At 32.2% G+C, this 16,536-nt stretch overlaps 1 protein-coding gene across 1 annotated transcript; it reads right to left on the bottom strand.

The window, feature by feature from the left end:
• Nucleotides 1–5,829: 5,829 nt before the first annotated feature.
• LOC132267283 (uncharacterized) lies at nucleotides 5,830–7,459 on the bottom strand. Its single transcript, XM_059768415.1, has 3 exons — nucleotides 6,391–7,459; nucleotides 6,195–6,239; nucleotides 5,830–6,085 (listed from the first exon to the last, which is right to left on the bottom strand). Exons 1-3 carry the CDS (start codon nucleotides 7,250–7,252, stop codon nucleotides 5,958–5,960), a joined length of 1,035 nt encoding a protein of 344 aa, XP_059624398.1. The 5' UTR covers nucleotides 7,253–7,459; the 3' UTR covers nucleotides 5,830–5,957.
• Between the last annotated feature and the right edge of the window lie 9,077 nt (nucleotides 7,460–16,536).

The raw sequence follows: 16,536 nt of genomic DNA, 5'->3' as shown, positions 1-16,536 counted from the left end.
TGTTCTATTTCAATGCACCTTTGTTTCGAAATTGTTGAATGGATTAGCAGTCACTCTCTTTACTTTCTAATGCAAATTCTTGTTTAGCCTCTTGTTTGTTTTTTCTGTGGTTTAATTTTTGTGTCTGCCTAATTCCAATTTGCTACCTTAAAACTCATTAGTCCTTCTTAATGGTTATTCTGTGAATGTGGCTGTGTGTGTTTGTGTTGTGTCTATATATATATATGTATATATGTTTGATTTTGTTAACTCTGATTAAGGCTTGAAGAAGCCTCTCCTATTGTTGAAATATTTGTGTAGCATATTGTGGGTTTCCCTTTGAAATGGGTAATTGGTGTAGCTGAGGAGTGAGGATTGATGTGTGTGTGTTTTGACAAGTAGTAGTGATGGGTCAACAGAAGCTTGGTAGAGTAAGAATGCCCAAACAGGAGGATTGAGGAATACGGGTGGAGCAGCAGCATAACATACACATGGATCATCGATGATATGGAGACTGCTTTATTTTTCTTCTGATGTGTTTTCATTAGAATTGTGCGGTAGGAAGGTGTGTGTCACCTCCTCTTTCACTACTTGTAGTGACTCTTTACTATTGATATTTTGCGGTAGGAAGGTGTGTGTCACCTCCTCTTTAACTACTTGTAGTGACTCTTTACTATTTAAATTCTTGGTGAATGACTTATTTGTCCTAAGATATAGATTGGGTGCTAAATTGGCATGATTTTATCAATTTAATTCTCGTCTTCTTAAAAGAGATGTCGTTGAGTATTCTGGTAATGTTTTATTTGTTGTATATGCTTAATTTGCCTTTTTGTTTCTACTCTTTAAGTTTTCTAGTGCTCTTATTCCTTCTTCCCTATGCCTATAAGGTTCATTTCCTGAATCTCTGCAGGACACTGTGAGAGGTGCAGGGACGGAGGTGTCAGAAGATGGAATAATTGAAACATTCAATAACGATGAAGAAGCATTAGATGCAGTTGATAATGGCATTGTGGTGCATACCTGGTTTTTTTAGATTTACTATTATTATTGTACCTCCTCGTATACTTCTTCCGTGTTTTGTCACCACGAATTGAAATTTTAAATTCAGATATTAGTAACTCCACCCTTACTAGTTCAGTCTTACTAATCTCATTCAGTTGAGACCTGATTTAATTCAGAGTGGTTAATAAAGAGCATGCAATTGCCAAATATTTGAGCATTAATAAAGAACATGCAATTGTCACATTCGATAATTTATATTTGAAAGGAGTGCCTGATATAGGACTTATCTTTAAGCCTTGCAAAGAAATTGGATATTGTTGTTCTTACAAATGCTAAATGAAAGGGAAACAAAATGGACAGAAGATTTATATTAGGGTATTGTGCATATGTAGGAAGTTATCTGGTAAAATTGAAAGTAAGATGCAAAATGTTGTGGCAAGATCAACTTTTGAGGGTAATGCATGGATTGCTAGTGATCTGGTTGGTGTATCATGAGAGGATGAAACATTTTAAGATAGATTGCCATTCTTATTATGTGAGGGAGTTAGTGGCGAGTAAAAATGTAGTCACTTTTTATTTTCCATCAAGAGCTCAATTGATGTATTTTTACTAAGGCACTAGGAAAGACCCTTTTTTATGAAATATGTAACAAGCTGCACATGATAAAACTCTGTTCCAACTTGAGGGGGAGTGTAGGGATTTTACTATAATGATTTTAAGTGTTAAGGCCTTTATTCTTCTTTGTTTCTTTCCTCTTTTCTTCTCTGCAGCCATAACAATTTTTAAAGCTAATCTGCCTGAGATTTCATTGTTTATAATTTATCTGCAGATCCAGGGTATGTTGCATGACATAACAATTAGATTTGAAGTCCATGTCTAGGTTGGTTTTAGTTTGTCTACTAGCTTCATATCTGAAAATGTACCATATCAATTCTGTATCCTTTTATTTTATTAATATTATTATTAGTTTGTGTATGTGTTTTGGGGGGGGGAAGAAATTCTTAAAGCTGTATAATTTGAAATTTTATATTGATCTGGAAAGTGCGCTTTGTCTCAGCACTCTAATAGCGTTTATCTGCACTAAGTGGAGCCCGATTTCTAGGGGCATTGCCTGCATATCTTAATGGATGGTAGTTGTCTTTGAACTGGTTGCTTAAATGACCAATTTTTTTTTTTATGTTTCAGGTTGTGGACCTTTCACATTACAGCCGGATAAGAGGTAAACTTTTCCCTCTTGCACTTCCTATAAATGAAGCACATCACCTTATGTTTTATGAAATGTGACTTGTATATATTGATGATCAGGAAATCAATTACGCTTCTAAATAAGACTTCTGATAGTATACTATGTTTAGATATTCAACATTGACAATGTGTTTCATGATTATATTAAAGGCATCTATAAATGATAAAATTTTGAATTAGGATCTATAGTTTTTTTTTTTTGCAGACCATGTGTTTTGATGACAAGGTCTCTTATAATAACACAACTATCAGGTTTTGCAGCATATTTGATATGTGAGGTGGGTAGGGGACAGGCCATTCATTGTATCTCATCTGGAAGCACCTTTCATATTGAATTAAAACTGTTTCTTTTAGGATGAGTTGATGCATGATCAATTATGCTATCTGTTTTTTAAATAGTCTGATTTTCTCAGTCATCAAGTCAATAGGTTCCTGTAATGGAGTGAAGTTACATAGAAATAGGAAAGTAATACAAGATACGATACCGGAGAATTTATGGATAGTCACCGTATATCAAGGATTTCAATTATTTTCGACCATCTATTAGAGAAGTCTGACACATTCCTTCAAACTTTTTTTTTTTTAATGGAAAAGTATTGTTGCCAGAAGTTTCTTCTCTAATAGTCTATGGGATGTGCATCTGTGTAGGTGTGTGAGAGAGCGCAAGCGTGTGTGTGTGTGTGTGTGGGGGGGGGGGGGGGGGGGGGGGGGGTGGGGTAGACTCCTTTTTTTTAAAAAAAAAAAAAAAAAAAATCATCCTTTTCTCTTCAGTTATTGTGACAAAGTGGAAAGAAAGCACATTGGAAGTATGAAATCCCGAGGCATAGGTCATAACTGCTATGTTTTTTATAGTGTAATTCTGAACCTTGTCAATATAATACCTAGTGTGCAGAATGCTTTTTGGTAATTGTTAGTATAGTTCTATGATGCTTCCATTTTGCATTTTGAAATGCTAGCTCATAATTGAATTTGGAATGTAGTTATGGATTTTTACTTTGTTCCTTTCTGCATCCAAGTGTCAATTGTAGTGTTCTGGTTAGTTTCCTATTGGGTATGTTCTGGATTTTCCAATTAAATCCCTCAATTGAATCCTTACGGATTGAGGATTTGAGGTGCAATGGTATTTAATTTGATGCACTTTTGTTTTTTTCTCTGTAAATTTAATGGGTTTGATTGACATGAAGTCAACGGAGATCGAAGACCGTATTCAGTTTCTTTATAAACAAAGTACTGCAGATCTTGAATGCCTTCGGGAAGGACAGGTATTTTGTGGAGATTGAACACTTATTCTTCTTTAAATGTTTGATTTTTTTTTTTTTTTTCCTCCACAGTTCTCTTCTACTGTTGATATTCCTAGACGGTTAAGGAACAGGATCTAAATATGGTTAAAACGTGTAGGGGTGTGACACTGTTTTCGTGACACCGACAACTCGAACAATAGATATTGTCAATGCATGGGTTATGGTAATCCTATGCCATCATCTTTCATTTATAATAATTGGCTTTTCTATATATGCTAGTGATGATATTACATATTACTTTTTTAATAAGAATTTTACATTCACAGAGAAATACAGTTACATTGGTGGTCTCTCCGGTGACCTGTGGAAGCTTAGGAAGTATGTTCATGATATTGTTGTAGATTCCTTTATATCGTCTATATATTGTTTGGTTTTTGATCTCCTTAGCTTGGTTCAGTCTTCTTGGATGATATTTAGTTTGCCACTAACCCCGCTTTAAACTTGTCTTCATATCATCATAACTTTTAACCAAAGGACAACTTTAGAGGGAAAGAGCTTCGTATCTCCTCCTTCAACTTCTACCAATCTTTTCACTTCTACTCAAGTCTTAAGTAGACGGCTTTGTGAAGAGTCAAATTTTCAGCAAAATGCCTTGCACTCACTTGAGAGTATCTTACTCATATTAAATACTGTTCAAAAGTGTATTAGTTTTAAATTTTAAACTAGCACTATAATAAGGGCAATATAATTGTTAGCCATATTAATTTATGGAGATTTAAGTTGGTCTATTGATTTGCTTGTTGAACGTGCATAATTGTCTTAATAAATTAATTTTGGTCAGCATGTAAGAAGTTTATAGGCTTTATGGGTGAGTTGTGTGCAGGAATGTCTATGCGCTTTGCAATAAAACAATCTATTTGTCTATGTATTTCGCCATCTATTTTCTTTCTAATGAACTTCTATATGTGCTTTAATATCTGTATCTTACCTTAATAATTATCATTTTCTGATTGTTGTTTTGTTGTTGTTGTTAGAAGTTATAAAAAAGTGGTGACGGTGGTGGTGGTAGTGGTATTTTATTTTTTGAGCATCATATATCTAAGTTTTTGGATTTGCCTAAACTATATATTTATATGTATTATGTATATCTAATAAAGATTTTCACCTCATGATTTGTCCAATTTGGATTTGCATGAAACCTTCCCTGAAATATATACTTCTTGATTTGTATTAAAAAAAAAAACACCTCATAATAAAATAACTAACTGCTTTCCAACCCAAAAAAATTAATACCCAAAACACAAGGAAAAAAAAAAAAAAGGACTCTGACGACAATTTAGGGGTGATGGGAAGTTGTAGGCCGTCCACTCGTCTCTTCATGCTCTCTTATACATATATGTACACGGTACATATATATATATAAACACACAAATACGCGCGCACACACACACACACACACACACACACATATATATACCTATATATGGGTGCAAGTGATCCAAACACAGAGGGAACAAATCTTGAAGAATTTTTTGGTTGGTGCTACACAAATTCTGATGACTTTTATTTGTTCATCATTTTGGTGTTTACACTTCAATTTATTATTATTACTTCACCTACTGGTCTATCCATTAATGTTCCTAAGAGGACTCTCTCTAACTAAAACCGGGGGTGTCAGTGCAATCTACCCTTCAATTTATTATTATCACTTTACCTATAGGTAAATATTATCCATTAATTACCACTAAATCTCATTCAAATCAAAGTGAAAGAGTAATACTCCTAACAGAACTATTCATAGAGCTTCTCTCAATTTAGCCATTGAATTTAAAGATATATTAAATAATTTATTTGACTTTTCACACATATATATATATATCTAAAAGAAAAAACTCTTCCAATCCAATGATTAAATAAAGAGGGCTCATGACTCTTCTCACAAGAGACCTCTATCAGGAACATTACTCACCTCTGTCGAATTTGAAATCATTGCTTATAGACACAGGATTGATTATATTAAGATCAAGAGGGGTTGGTGTACATTGGTTAACAGATTGAGTATTGTGCTTAATTTCTGTATTAATATGTAATTTACATATCTTCTCTCTAATGTTATCTTTGATATAGCAGCAGATAAGAGCAATCCCTTGCTGATGTTACCATTGAAAGACAGGTCCTGTTATTTAGGCAAGGAGGTAAGTATAATTAATGCTATTTTGTATTATATCTCTGCCTTTCCTTTTAGGAAATATATTTGAGTTAAGTATAATTAATGCTATTCTGTATTATATCTCTGTCTTTCCTTTTATGAAATATATTTGAGTTAAGTTTTGTAATATAATCATAGCAATACAAATGTGTATTTTCTTAACGTCTCATTAAGGAAGGTGTAAGTCATCAAACTGGCTTGTTGAACAGCAAAAAGTACCTTCTAGTGATAAAGAAAGAAAAGGAAACAGAGACGCTTGATTTCACTTTAATTGATGTTCCTCAAAAGAGCCTATTCTCATTGCTTTGAACTCCATGTGTAACCGGTGCTTTTGCCCTCACTCTTCTCAAGTACCATATACCAGCTCCAATTCCAATAGCTCCAGCAGCTGAAACTGTTGTTATGGTCCCTGCAACAATATATATGAATGAAAATCAGAAGCCGAATTTCCAACCTATAACAACAGTAATTTATTTTTGAAATCTCTAAATTTATGAAATATTAATGCAATATTTCACCTGCAACAACTCCAATATTTTTACCATGCCGAGAAATTTTAGGATCTGCACAAGAAAACAAGCGAATTAACTATCAATTGTTTTGGGTATTTCTGTTTTGATTTAATTAGGCATGACCCAGTGAGAGAGCTGTGGAACATGGTGATTAAAAATTGAAGATATAATATTGTGTGACAAATTAGAGCCTTGAACATACCTTTGCAGTAAGTGGTGAAATTTCCTTCCTTGCATAGACATAAGAAATTCTGTGTTTGTGTATCGAATCCACATGTCCCACCCCCCTTTGTGGTGTCCTGACACTGAAGGCAGCTGGTGGTCACCGGAATATCAAAATCAACCTTAATACCATACTCGGGGACCTGATCATGAGGAGGATTCATACCAATATTTTTCCAATACACACTAGTATAAGTCGCACAATACTTCAACATCAATCTCAGAGATTCGGTTGCTTTGGGGTAGTAAGAACAACAAGAACTAGCACCCAAAGCAGAAGCACATTCTGGCAAGTGCCTGCAAAGATAACTAGCACTATCACACGATGAATCACACCGCTCAGGGAAGCGCTCGCAGAAGATTGGTTTAGGCTCAATGATCACTTTATCTCCACTACAATTAAAGAAGAGGTAGTCATTTTGAGGGGAGAGTGAGAAATGAGTGCTAGTGTCTAGACTAAATGGCCGTGTGGGACGAAAGTTATCGCCATCTAGGCAATTCCACATGAAAGGATCAGTGACTAGAATGTGAGGATCTGAGTAACTTACACTCCGAACAGGGTATCTCCCGGAAGGGGTCCTAAGCTCAAGTTGTCCCGAGTTGGAGCAGACGAGAATGTGGCGGTAGTATGGGCTGCCACAGCCATCATCAATGCCGAAAGGGTAGTTGATTGGAATTTCACCACAAGAGGTTCTGCAGAGGCTTGATTGAGCTGATGTGAAGCTTAGAAATGGAATGGATAATATAAGTAGTATCAAGGTATACAAAGAACAGGACCATGAAACAATGGAGTCATTATGTGCTATAGGTCTGTAGGTGGAAGGAGAACTCATTAGAGACATTGTGGAGTTAACATTGTATGATCTCAATCTAGATTTGTATAGTTTAAAAGAAAGCAGTCAACATGATTAAAGTGAAGTATTAACTATATAAATGAATGAAGAATCTTTCTGAGTGTTTCTCTGTTTTTATCTTTCTCTTTTTTGCTTTTTCTTTTTCTTTTTTGCTTTTAACTACTTTGTTTGTAATTCGATTAATGACTTTGCTTTGTGTTTTATGATATGAGGGGAAGAGGATATTGGACAACATAGTGGTGGTATGTGTTGGGATTTGGTTTCGGTTGCTGCCCAACAAATTGGTATAAGGATTTCCCTTGTGCCCAACAGTATGGACATTGAGGGAAAGATTTGGGATCTCTGGCTATATAGTGCAACAGTAATATATATTAGTGAACGTCCAAATTAGATCAAACCCAGCTGGACAACATCAATGCACAGGAATGAGATCCATTTTGTTGCAGGAATACTGTCCTTTCCATATCGCTTATTTGGTCGTGGACTTGGGTTTTTTTTTTTTACCCTGACAGACAGAAAACACCAACAACAAAAATTACAAACGGTCCTTTACTGCTGTTAGACGCTGAATGTTATACATTTTAGCCCCTTAACTTGCATGTTTTATTCATTTTGTAGTAGTTTATTTGTGATTTTACATTGTTTTATTATTTTTATTTATTTTAGGGCTTTAATTGTAAAATCAGTCAAGATCAGTAATTCTGAGCTTTAAAAGATGACTTTTCGTGGGACCGAGCAATGTTGAAAATTCAAGTCTAATTATACTTAGAAAATAGTCCAAAAGAAGTTACAAGTTGATGAGAATGGAAAGAAGAAGAAGAGGAAAACTCTTTCATTAAAACGGATAATTTCGCCAAAGTTGGTAACTTAAACCCGTTTTGGTAATCTGGCCGTATCTCTCTCCTCGAGCGTCAAAATAGCTAAATTCTTGCGTTGGTTGATAGGGAATTCGAAGAGTTACAATTTTGTGTTTCACGAGGATTCCCCTAAAATAGTTGTTTACCTTGTCAAAATTGGCCTCGAAGTTTGCACGAATTTTAAAAGTCTTTATTCGACAGAATTTCTATGTATGTCTCCTATATGAAAAAGTGAACTTTGGGGCTGATCTTTTATTATTTAAAGGGGGTCCTCTACAACATTGGATCATAACACAGAGGAGCTTGAGGTTGAGATCAAAGAGGAGCATTCAAAAGAAGGAAGGGATCAATCCATAGCGGCGAAGATGTTTTCCTCAACCATGAAGAATTCCACCTCAGTCATGCTTGGCTAAACACTTTGCTAGGGTTGTGATGTAGCCCTAACTTAGCACCCTGGTTTGATTGTATTTAATTATTGGAGAATAATTTTTATCATGCATGATTGTGTAATCTATAGGGTTCTTTAATTGAATTTTCAATAAGAATCGGTTTTAAAATTTTAATTCAATTACAAATATTTTTCTATCTTGTTTTAGATACTTTAATCTTGTGATTGAACACAACTCATTCGCTTCTTGTAGTTGTGAATGAGATAATTACACAATTGTATTTCTCTGAATATAATGTTAGAGATTTGATGGATTATGCCTAGAAAAGATAGACCATGCTACACCCTAGAATAAAGTAGTTATGTCGATTGTCTATACCAATCGAAGATAGTTCATGTTTAGCTTTAAATTATATTATTTTTTAGTTGAATTAATATGTGCTTGTAGCCATAATTAATTCCCTATGCATGTGTATGATATATTTCCAATAAATTGATGCAATTAACTAGTGGTGTGACGTTAGTGGTTAAATCATACCCCTAGCTCTCTTTCTATTTTCTACATCATATTTAATAATTGTTCTTTATTATTTTATTTGTTTCGACTTAGTTAATTTAGAATTAATCATCACAATTCAATTATCCTACTTTAAGTTAATTTGTAATTTAAGAAATTTGTTGATAAGCTTAACTTACACAAGTCCCTTGGGTGTAAGATTCGTGCACTTGCGAGTGGTACATATAAATCTCACAACAACTGCCAAAGCAAGGATGAATAGAACTAGAGCAGTATCCGCATAAATGTGTCGATGAGAAAGCTTTGCAAGAGCATGAGCGACCTTATTACCATCTCTATGAACGTGGCTAAGATGGGAAAAGGAGAGTCGCCGCTTCGCCACTTGAACATCAAATGATATTGTATGAATTTCAGTCGGCCAAGAATCAATCCCCTCCATAGCCTGAACAACAATTAAAGAATCACACTCAAAACAAACCTGAACAAATGAAGATGATAACACCCGAAGGACCGCCTTGCAAAGACAGATGTCTTCAACCACTATTGTATTAGCAGCAGGAAAAACACTAAAAATCACTGCTTGCTCAATATTGCCCATTGAAACGCGAAAGACTGGGCCACCACCCCCTATGTGAGATGAAGAGAGAAAACAGTCGTGGACTTGGTTGGTCTAAATGAAATAAGTGCTAATACGTGATATATTACAGGGAGTGAATTGTAAGTTTTTATTTATTTATTTATTATTATCAAATATTATTAACCATATGTGTAGTTTTAGGAAAGTTTTATTTTCAAAACTAGATGAGAGAGATTGTTTTAAGTGTGTTTACAACCTAAAATGGATCAGATACACACTTGTAATAAAAATTAAAAACTTACTAATTCAGATTTCACATAGGTTTGTCGGTAAATATATGCTTTGAGTTGATTTATATTTTTCTTCTTTGCTTTTCATTTTCCAGATTTCTCTCAATAAAGTTACAAATTTCGGTTGTTTGGTGAGGAACAAATGAGCATCTACCCTATTCGTAGAAAAATGTCTTTGGACTAAAATTGTCTACCATCAAAGAATTAGATTCTATAATCCTCCAATAGAATATCTCCAAGATGGTAGTCTAAAGAATTCTATATGAGTTTGTAAAACTCCGGAATTCTTACTAATTTAGGTTGAACGAATTCAATCTTATTACTCTTTTTGAGTACCAAATTGTTTTTGTTGTTAATAAAATAGTTACTCCGGCTACATTATGCATAAGGCTATGCTCATTAGAAATATATATATATTTTTTCTCTATAACACCTAATATCCAAGGGGTTAATTCAAGTGGGTAAATTATTCGACCCTAATACCTCAAAAAATATTAAGTTTGAAGTTGATTCCTTTTAAATGCAAACAAATCTTTAAAAATATAAAAATATAATAATAATAATAATAATAATAATAATATCATAAATGTGTCAAGTAATTCTAGAGATCAACCTCCCAAATTCATTTATATTATATTTCAAAAATCCAAACCAACCATTAACCATGGAATTCCTAAATTCAACACTACTGCTGCTATAGGAACGCGTAACATGTTTTTGCCAAATACACAAATGTGTGGAGAAGATAAACAGCGATTTTGAAACGTATTTGTCGGCTTATAGTTTTGAAGTGTGAGTGGCTAGTTTATTGGTCCAGAAAGACGCTTTTAGCAAAATGAAAGAAGATTTCTCAGAAGATTAAAACGTTCACTCAAATGGACTTTGACCATAGATTTGTTCCTTATGAAAATGGTGTGAAAAGTATTATATTTTCCTCTTCTTTTGGTAAATATGAAAACTCTCTCATTAAAGTTGGTTGTCTTGATTTTGAAGGGTTAGTTATATCTACCTTTGCTTCCTAATTTCAACTTTACACACCTTCTTTTTACAATAAACTGATCAATGTTTCTAGACATTTCATTCAACCATACACAATTGCTGATCAATTCATGAACCATACAATTTAATTGCCCAATTGAATATCTAAATAAATAACAATCGGTTGTGCTTATAAATTGATGCTATTTTTCAATACCACGCCGAGAAACATGTGCAAGCCTCAACCCTGCACTTAAGACACCCATTCAAAAGTTTTGAACCCAAAATAATTAATGTGAATTTCTAACTAGAGGAAGAAAAATAAATTAAAAGTTTCATTCCTCTGTTTTTTTTTTTTTTTTTTTTAATAATTAAAACTTTATCATTTTATTGTCTTTCCTTATCACGGAGTAATTATCAAAATAATAGTGAGGGTGACAATAAAATACAGATATGAGAAGATAAAACTGATTTAAAACTTGTATATATGTTTGGTTGACAACGAATTATGCGTGTACTCATTTTATCTTTCTACCTTGTTTTAGTAATGTCTATGAGAGTGGATGTGATTGACGACATTAAGAGGGGCACGAAAATAGAGTCATAGAAAGACCAAAGTTATTGACAAATACAACTACAAGGTACCTAGTTTGTCTCAAGGAACACAATTATTTGCCGTGAGAAACAAATCTCCTACTTGCCAATAGTGTGAATGCTAAATCGGATGATTATATTCCATCAACTTGCACCCAAAGTGTCCCAAACTCCCAATAACCCTCAAATACTCTTCCAAAATTAGCCCTGCCTTTTTTCTTTTATACTAAGAGTCCAACCTAATCAAAACACCTGTTTTCTATGTAATGGAAGGTAGCCACGTGGGTACAAGTTCCCGGTCAACGGAAATCTCAGTTGACTTCCTTGTCTTCCAAACTTGAACTCATTTTATTATGGTATGAAATAAAACCATTTTATTGGCCGTGTGGTTTTTAATACTTCCACGTTTCATGAATTAACAATATTAATAACAACAATAATATATATATATTTTTTTAAAGGATAAACAATTCATGAGTTAACAATGTTCAAACAATTTAATTTTTATTAATGATACTACGGAATGGTTGAAAATTGATAAAAATATTAAGAGTAAGCAAGTCTTCTTTCATTACGAATTTTAAAGAGGATTAGATGTAGGAGCAATTCAATTTAATGTGTAAATACTGTGTTTATTAATGAATTTTTATTTAAGAAAGCAAGAAAGTAGGCGTGAATAGATGTGGAGACATTGGCTACTTTGGTATATTATTTGATTTCTGAGAACAGAAGAGAGAGTATACGATGACGCTGAACAAAAAAAGAAAGTGAACCACCGACTACAAAAATTGAAGACTTTTCAAGACATAAAAAAATGTCATGATGTTTGTCCTCAGGGGTCAATTAAGGCTGTGTTTAATAATAAGAAACATTTTTTATTTTATGTTGTCAATCTCTAAAACATCAAAACGAAAACAAAAATTACGTTTAAATAAATATTTATGTTTATGTTTTTCTAAAACAGAAAACGTTTTCAATTTTTATGAAAAAAATATGTTTTTTATATTTTCGGCACTGTAACGCAGAAACGTTTTCACTAATGTTACTGCACATACACTAATTTCAAATAAAATTCATATTATTTGTGTTATATACTAAGTTGTATATTAAATGTTAATAAAAATATATATTTTTAATATAGAATAAATTAAATATTGTATATTATTTTCTATTTGATAAAAATATATTTTAATATATAATATATTAAATAATAATATAAATTATTTGTTGTGACAAAATAATTTTTGATATAGAATATAATGCTATTAAATTATTAAGCAGTAGATATTTTATATTATTATATATCATAACTATATTATGTTATATGTAAATATTAAATTATAATTAATTTACAATATTATAACACAATATATATTTTATTACATATAAGATATATTATTTAATATTTTTTATTCATGATAAATTATCATATGCTAAATATATTATATATCACATAATAAATGTATACACCATGCATATACATGTATTTGTATTCATAATTGGTGGGAATGTTTTTGTTTTGATATATTTAATTTTGTACTTATGATGTATTGGGTATTTTTAAGATTTATAATTTTAAATTAGATTTTTTAGATTTATAGTTTTTGATATTAATAGAAGCAAGTGTCGTGCCTGAGTGGTTGGGTTGCTCCCTGTATCCGAGAGTTCGTGTTTAAGTCATCTACCCTCCCCATCACTCTCCCCTCTAATCAATAACTCCTAAAATTCTTGCCATGAAAAAGTTAAAAAAATTAAAGAATATTATGTAAATTTTGTAACAAATATGTTGTATTACTAAACACAGTTATTGTTTTATGTTTTCAAATTTGTGACAACAACAAGTGTTAATAAACATCATTTCTGTTTACTATTTTCACTCAAGAAAGCAAAATCATGTTTCTGTTTTCTTAAGACTGCAAAAACAAAAAACGAAAACATTACTAAACGCACCCTGAAACAATCTTTTAATGTTTTTTTCCTCTTACTGTATTTGTGAAAGATTGTTACTGTTTTCTCATTTCCTTTTCTTCCTTAAGTTATACATGATGGTAGGGTAGAGCTTGATAAATATCGTACATCAAAGTCTAACTTTGTGGTAAGTTGGTGAAGGTTGTCGGATGCCAGAGTCCTCCTGCCCGAATGTGGAGATTCAGGGACTTGTTTCCGATTTGAAATTTTTGTAGCGCATTTTTTGTAATTTTTGCACTTGTTATATTACCCTACTTGTTATATATATTGTCCTAGATTATCACAGTGATATCTCTACAATCTTGAATGTAGTCTTAATTTTTATTGAACCAAGTAAAAATTTATGTATTTTTGTTATGTGTGTGTGTGTGTGATACCTTTTCTGTGTTTTTTTTATTTAATTTAGCAACAATTCAAATACAAAGAAATGTTAACATTATTCACTAATTAATGAAGGAAAAAGACTGAAGAACTTTTCCTTACACTTTTTCTTCTTTCGGATTTGCATTATAAAATTAATAAGTCTTTTAGTTTGGTAAGCCACATTAGTATCAATATTGCCCTGGTTTCAATCAAAGACAGCTAAGTAATAAGTTTACAGAAACTTTGTTTGAACCACGTTTGAAACCTGTTGTTTTGCACTTCCTTTTTCCTAGATTTGTGCTGTATGTTTGAACAGAAAGTTCTTTAATTCATTTCTTATTGATCATCCTCTTTTCTGTCTCTAAATTTCTAATTAAGACAATGGTATAGAGAAGAATTGTTGAAGAATTAAAAAATTGAAGGAAAGAAAACAATTTGCAAATAAACATTATGTTTCTAGAGAAAGCTTAGTAGTTAAATTGGGCTCAGTTGAGTGGAAATTTATTCTATTGGATTTCAAGTGGTGAAAAATGCTCACATTAAAAGATTTTTAATTTCTTTTATCTTCCACTGTTTTTCATTTAAGAAACAAAACATTAGTTAACAACAAAATCATTAATAGAGGAAAGTTAGGAGAAAGAAAACATAAATCAAAATTCAGAATTATATTATATTTTAATATCATAGACAATAATCATCTGCTTTCCCTTTCCTAGCAACCAAACAGAGGGTAAAACTAAAAGGACAAAAATAAAATAAAATAAATCTCCGAACATATGTCCAAAACTAAATGACAAATCACTAAAAGGAACAAACAAACATGAATTACCAAAAAAAAAAAAAAAAAAGTATATTATTATATAATAAAACGTATAAATATAAATATATATACACACACAAATATGTATTATAAAACAGGATCGGGTCTGAATGGTGTGTGATCGATTGAAACTGGACATAACAGAAAGAATATATTCATATGTGTGTGTTTTTTATATATTATATGACAGGATAGGATAAAATATATAAAACCAGATTAGAAATATATACCAAATGTCCAGCACCGACGATACAGAAGCCATTAACGACGTCGACGAGAACCAGACCGGTGTTGACATCTCCGGTGACGACCAGAGACTCCTGGTCAACCACAAGCTCATTCTTCAACAGATCAATTCTTTAATTGCCCAATTTAATATCTAAATAAATTACAATCGGCGGCTGTGCTTATAAATTGATGCCATTTTTCAATACCATGCCGAGAAACATGTGCAAGCCTAGTTTGTCTTAAGAAACACAATTATTTGCATAAAAAAAAAAAAAAAACAAAAAAACACAATTATTTGCATAAAACAAAAAAAAACAAAAAAACACAATTATTTGCCATGAGAAACAAATCTCCTACTTGCCAATAGTGTGAATGCTAAATCGGATGATTATATTCCATCAACTTGCACCCAAAGTGTCCCAAACTCCCAATAACCCTCAAATGCTCTTCCAAAATTAGCCTGCCTTTTTTCTTTTATCCTTAAGAGTCCAACATAATCAAACACCTGTTTTCTATGTAATGGAAGGTAGCCACGTGGGTACAAGTTCCTGGTCAACGGAAATCTCAGTTGACTTCCTTGTCTTCCAAACTTGAACTTATTATAGTATGAAATAAAACCATTTTATTGGCCGTGTGGTTTTTAATACTTCCACGTTTCATGAATTGACAGTATTAATAACAATAATAATTTTTTTTTTTAAAGGTTAAACAATTCATGAGTTAACAATGTTCAAACCATTAATTTTTATTAATGATACTATGAAATGGATGAAAGTTGATAGAAATGTTAAGACCGAACTTAGCGTACAGTCTTCTTTAGCGTACAGTCTTCTTTCATTACGAATTTTAAAAAGGATTAGACGTAGGAGCAATTAAATTTAATATGTAAATAGAGTGTTTATTAATGAACTTTTATTTTAGGAATAAAAAAAGTAGGCCTGAATGGATGCGGAGACATTGGCTACTTTGGTATATTATTTGATTTCTGAATACAGAAGAAAGAGTATATACAAATAGGACGGTGACACAGGAAACTGAGTCTTCTATGAAATATGATGCTGAATGTTGGAACCAAAAAAGAAAAGTGAATGTTACAATACCCACATCCACCGACTACAAAAATTGAAGACTTTCAAGACATAGAAAAATGTTATGTATTTTCTTATGACAAGAATAATCTTGTTTGTCCTTAGAGGTCATAAATTAAAACAATCTTTTACTTCTTTCTTTTTTTTTTTTTTTTTTTTTCGTATTTATGAAAGATTGTTACTGTTTTCGCATTTCCTTTTCTTCCTTAAGTTATACATGATGGTAGGGTAGAGCTTGATAAATATCGTATATCAAAGTCTAACTTTGTGATAAGTTGGTGAAGGTTGCCAGATGCCAGAGCCCTCCTGCCCGAATGTGGAGATTCAGGGACTTGCTCTCAATCTAAAATTTTTGTAATGCATTTTTTGTAATTTTTGCACTTGTTATATTACCCTACTTGTTATATATATTGTTCTAGTGCGAGGGTATTTATTCATTCCGAATTTTCAGTATTTGTGCCGTTTTGATTATCATAATGAAATCTCTACAATCTTGAACATAGTCCTAATTGTTATTGAACCAAGTAAAAATTTAAGTATTCTTGTAATGTGTGTGTGTGACACCTTTTTTTGTGTTTTTTATTTAATTTAGCAACAATTCAAA

This window comes from Cornus florida, unplaced genomic scaffold, assembly GCF_030987335.1.
Source record: "Cornus florida cultivar Cherokee Brave unplaced genomic scaffold, ASM3098733v1 CherokeeBrave_3.0.0_Hap2_Chr01, whole genome shotgun sequence".
In the NCBI taxonomy this organism is placed as follows: Eukaryota; Viridiplantae; Streptophyta; class Magnoliopsida; order Cornales; family Cornaceae; genus Cornus; species Cornus florida.
This window is presented reverse-complemented; position numbering and strand designations above follow the sequence as displayed.